General features: G+C 27.8%; 1 protein-coding gene across 1 annotated transcript; it reads left to right on the forward strand.

The window, feature by feature from the left end:
• Positions 1 to 952: 952 nt before the first annotated feature.
• LOC130940065 (uncharacterized) lies at positions 953 to 4,048 on the forward strand. The gene is made up of 6 exons (XM_057868114.1): positions 953 to 1,207; positions 1,910 to 2,044; positions 2,263 to 2,383; positions 2,938 to 3,019; positions 3,276 to 3,429; positions 3,923 to 4,048. The coding sequence occupies exons 1-6, from the start codon at positions 953 to 955 to the stop codon at positions 4,046 to 4,048; spliced, it is 873 nt and encodes a 290-aa protein (XP_057724097.1).
• The last annotated feature ends 362 nt before the right edge of the window (positions 4,049 to 4,410 follow it).

The following is a 4,410-nucleotide window of genomic DNA, read 5'->3' on the forward strand; positions in this document are numbered from 1 at the left end:
ATATAATTATCTTAAAAGTAAGCCAACAAACATTAAAAAATAGTATAAATATAATTCTAATAGAAAAAAAAAGAAAAATATAACGGCTTGTTAAAAAATAAAACCTGAAAGGCTAAAACTCTCAGTTTTTGGAGCTTTGGTCTGGATTCATTCGGGGCTTTTGTAATGTTTTGGGTAATAGATGGTTTTAAATAGTTGGTATTGGCCCAATTTTCATTGGATTTAAGAAAGATAAAATAAATAATAAAGATACAGTTGTGTTGAATTTATACAGTTGTGTTGAATTTAATTGCTGAGACCCTGTCCTTGATCCAAAAATGAGAGCTGAGGCCCAAGTCGATTTCATAGCACAGTTCTTTATTTTGAGTCTTAATCAATGTCTATGATGTTATGTAAACTGTAAAGATTCTTGGTCCAAAAAGAGAAAACTGTAAAGATCCTAAATCTTATTTTCTACCCACAACCAAGAAATTTAAAATGAACTTTTTTTCAAATTAATAATGGATTTTTATATGGCAACAGTAAACTATTAAATGGAGTTTCGATCCGCGACGGATTATTCTTCGGCCTGTTAAATTGTGGGATACCATGGGTAACCAATAAAAAAAAAAGATAGTTACACTATGGGTCAAGTTACTAAACATGGGCATTTTTCAAATTAATTTTTGACCTCTTTTTATAGTTTAAGCCAACCAAAACTTATTTGTGATTTTGATTCCGAAATAGGCAAAACACTCTTGCACACACAGCACATCATAAGAACACATCTTCCTCCTTATTACTCTTCTAACCGCGCATCTAATAACCATAATAACTACCAATTTATTGGAACAACTCAAAGAAAGAACAAAAGTTCACGATGCATGCTCTACCTAACTACCGATTGATCCATTGACTAATCAATCATCATTGATTTGATTTGATTTAATTTAATTTAATTTGATTCGATTCGATGGGCGAGTGGACTACTAAAGCAGAGGATTTGTATGCATGGAGGGTGATGTTAAACTGGTTGGACTTCTTCTTCCAAATGTTTTATGGGATAATTGAAGGAGTCTTTGCCCAATACTCATTACTCTCTTTCTCCCCTTCTCATCATCATTGTCATATGCCTCATTCTCCCAACACCATTCACCAGATACCTCTTCATTTCACAAACCATCGTAGCCATTATCATCATGTCTCTCTGCCTCTTCGGAGGCTCACGGTAAATATTTGTTTAGGATCATACAATAGTACATAGATAATTTTAATGAAAAGTGCATGTTATTCTTTTTACAAAGAAAAGTAAAATACCATGCACAATGCATATTCTTTTACAATTTAGTTATAATCTTCACCCGTTTTTTGTGATAATTATACTATGTACTAAAGAAATTGTATTTGTTTATATCATCATCACTTATGCGGTGTTTTTTGTCTCTTGAAATATTGACATGACTCAAAATATAGTATTTTTGTTTTCAAATGATGGACTTGCCTCAATGCTTTTGTTTTGTTTCCTTTCAACTTTTTTGAAGCCAAAAGAAATCTTATATGCCCACCAAAATTCCGCCATCAATTCAGTCACTATATATTTGTATATATAAGTATATGTGTCGTTTAACTAATTTTATTTTGTATATACAAGTATTCTTTTTGGAAATTTTGATGGGTTTATCATATTTTATTGTACACCATCTATCTGACCAACTTAAGACTAAAAATTTTGAACTCATATAACCATATAACCAATGAAAATCTCTTAATAAAAAATATATTGAGACCAAACTCAAAAGAAAAAAGAGTATATCTACCTATATATACAAATTAAGGAGCCAACACATGAATTATTTCACAAATTCTTGTTAATTTTATGTTTTTATTGAACATTTTGAATGATGTCACCAAATGCATTATATTATTGCAGGTAGTGCTTGACTTGGATGAAACATTAGTATGCGCATATGAGAGGTCAAGTTTGTCACCTGAAATACGTACTAAAGCAATTAAGGCTGGTTTGAATTGTTTTGATCTGGAACTGGAATGTGTATGTTCTGAAAAGGTGTGTTACTTAATTATCATAATATTACGTAGATTTTTTTCGGTTATCTATGTCTGTTTTACATGTTTTCTTAAAATAGACGTAGATAATAAAAAAACTTAATAATATTACTGTCTAGATATTTGTATTTGATTTCTTCGCCTAGATTTAAAGTATTTTTTTTATAATTATGTATTGATATGGAAGGTTTTTATTTTCCCTTTTTTTGTTTTGGCAAGGAAGTGGAAGGAAAACCAATAATTAGTTATGTTACAGTGTTTGAGCGCCCTGGGCTAAAAGAATTCTTAAGGCAATTGAGTGAATTTGCTGACATGGTGCTATTTACTGCTGGTCTTGAAGGTTTGCTTCAAAGAGTACCAATTTTCTCAACTTATCTATCTTTGTTTTTATTTCAATTCTTTAATTTTTTGTTATTTAATTCATATTTATCTATCAAATTATCAATGCTTAGTTGTTCACACACGTTAAGGAGAAACACTAATAAAAAAATGAAACCAGTTAATAACATTACAAAAATATGTTGTGAAATAAAAATGTTATGTATACATTAAAAAATAAGTTGTTAAATTAGTTATCGTATATTTATAAATAAATATTTAAATATTTTTAATATATATTGTATATCTCGACATATATTTTATATGAATGACTAATTTAAAAAATAATTTTTTATATACACATGACAATTTTATAAAATATGCAAGAACTTGAAATTTTACTTTACTACTTTAAATATGAAATTTCTATTTCAAACAAGTCTCACTTTTTAAGAATTTGTAAAGAGAATGCAATCAAAACTTAACAAGTTATAATCACATTTTCATAACATAATAAAAGTTATGCCAATTATATACCAAACTTTATTTTAAATACCTCTATAAATTTCTGTGTAGGTTATGCTAGTCCAGTTACTGATAGAATAGACAGAGAAAATCGATTCCGTTTACGACTTTATCGCTCCTCAACTACCAACACGTAAGTAATTATTTCTTGAAGATATTTTTGTTAATTAAATTCAACTAAGTTAGTCTAAAATAACAAAAATCAATTATGCTTAGTATTATTACAATTCTTATTATTTAACTTAATTGAACTTAAGTCATATTAGATGTATAAAATTACTCATTTTAAGTAAAATGTTTGTTGAATTCAAATATCAATCACTCTAAAATTCAATTAACATGTTTCAATTTGCTATCGGAAGCCATTATGTAATCACTGCTTATTACAGGGAATATAAGGAACACGTGAAAGATCTTAGCAGCATAACAAATGATCTATGCCGCATTGTTATTGTAGACAACAATCCTTTTAGCTTTTTGTTGCAACCAGAAAATGGAATTCCATGCATCTCATTTTCTGTTGGGAAACCGCATGACACACAAGTAAATATATTTTTTTAGGTTTTCATTCTTTTTTTATATTTTGTATATAATAAACATGAACTACTGACAAATAAATCTCTAATCTTTTATCTCAAAAATAATTAAGTCTCTCATCAAATTCAATCATAAATAAGTCTTTGATTTTTGTAAATGATAAATACATAGGTCTCTCCGTATTGAATTCAAATCTTTGTTAAAAAAAACTTACATGTTTTCGGATTACAAAAATTAGGAATTTACTTTATATTTTAATTTGACGAGGAGTTTATTTATCTTTGTGCTAAAAATTCAGAAATTTATTTATCTTTTTTTCTTTAAAAAGAACACATACACACTATAATAGAGATGAAGAAGAAATGAAACAATAAAAGAAATAGATTCTGCTTTCTATTTTCACAATATGTATAAATTTTGAAAAATTAAAATACAAACGAAGCCATTGTTCTTTGATTTCTTACCATTTTTTCCTGTCTTTATTTTTGCATGATCACAGCTTATAGATGTGATTCTTCCACTTCTCAAGTACCTATCTTACCAGAAAGATGTTAGAGATGTGCTCCGTGAAAAGTATAAGATGCCTGAATGGTTTCAACAACAAGGGATTCTAACTTACAGTTGAGTTTATAGGCTTTTTTAGTTACCAATCTGTCACTTTTTTTTCAAAATTTATTATCAAAACATCACCCTTTTTATAACTAATTGTCCAGATGCTACCTTTTTATTATAATGACAAATGATTTGTTATTTCATTTTTTATTATGATTGTTTGCAGTAATATACAAAAGGTGGTGTTTAATAATTAGTTTAAAAAGAATGACATTTTGATAATAAATTTAAAAAAAAGACACATTAGTAACAAAGTCGAGTTTACAAGATTGAAATTACTTGCAGTCTCTTCATTATTTTTTTTCTGTAAATTCTTTGTTTATTGACAAGTTAGATTTTTCTTTTTCTTTTTGTATTTATAGAGTTTGGTATGAT

Source organism: Arachis stenosperma, chromosome 7 (genome assembly GCF_014773155.1).
Source record: "Arachis stenosperma cultivar V10309 chromosome 7, arast.V10309.gnm1.PFL2, whole genome shotgun sequence".
NCBI lineage: Eukaryota > Viridiplantae > Streptophyta > Magnoliopsida > Fabales > Fabaceae > Arachis > Arachis stenosperma.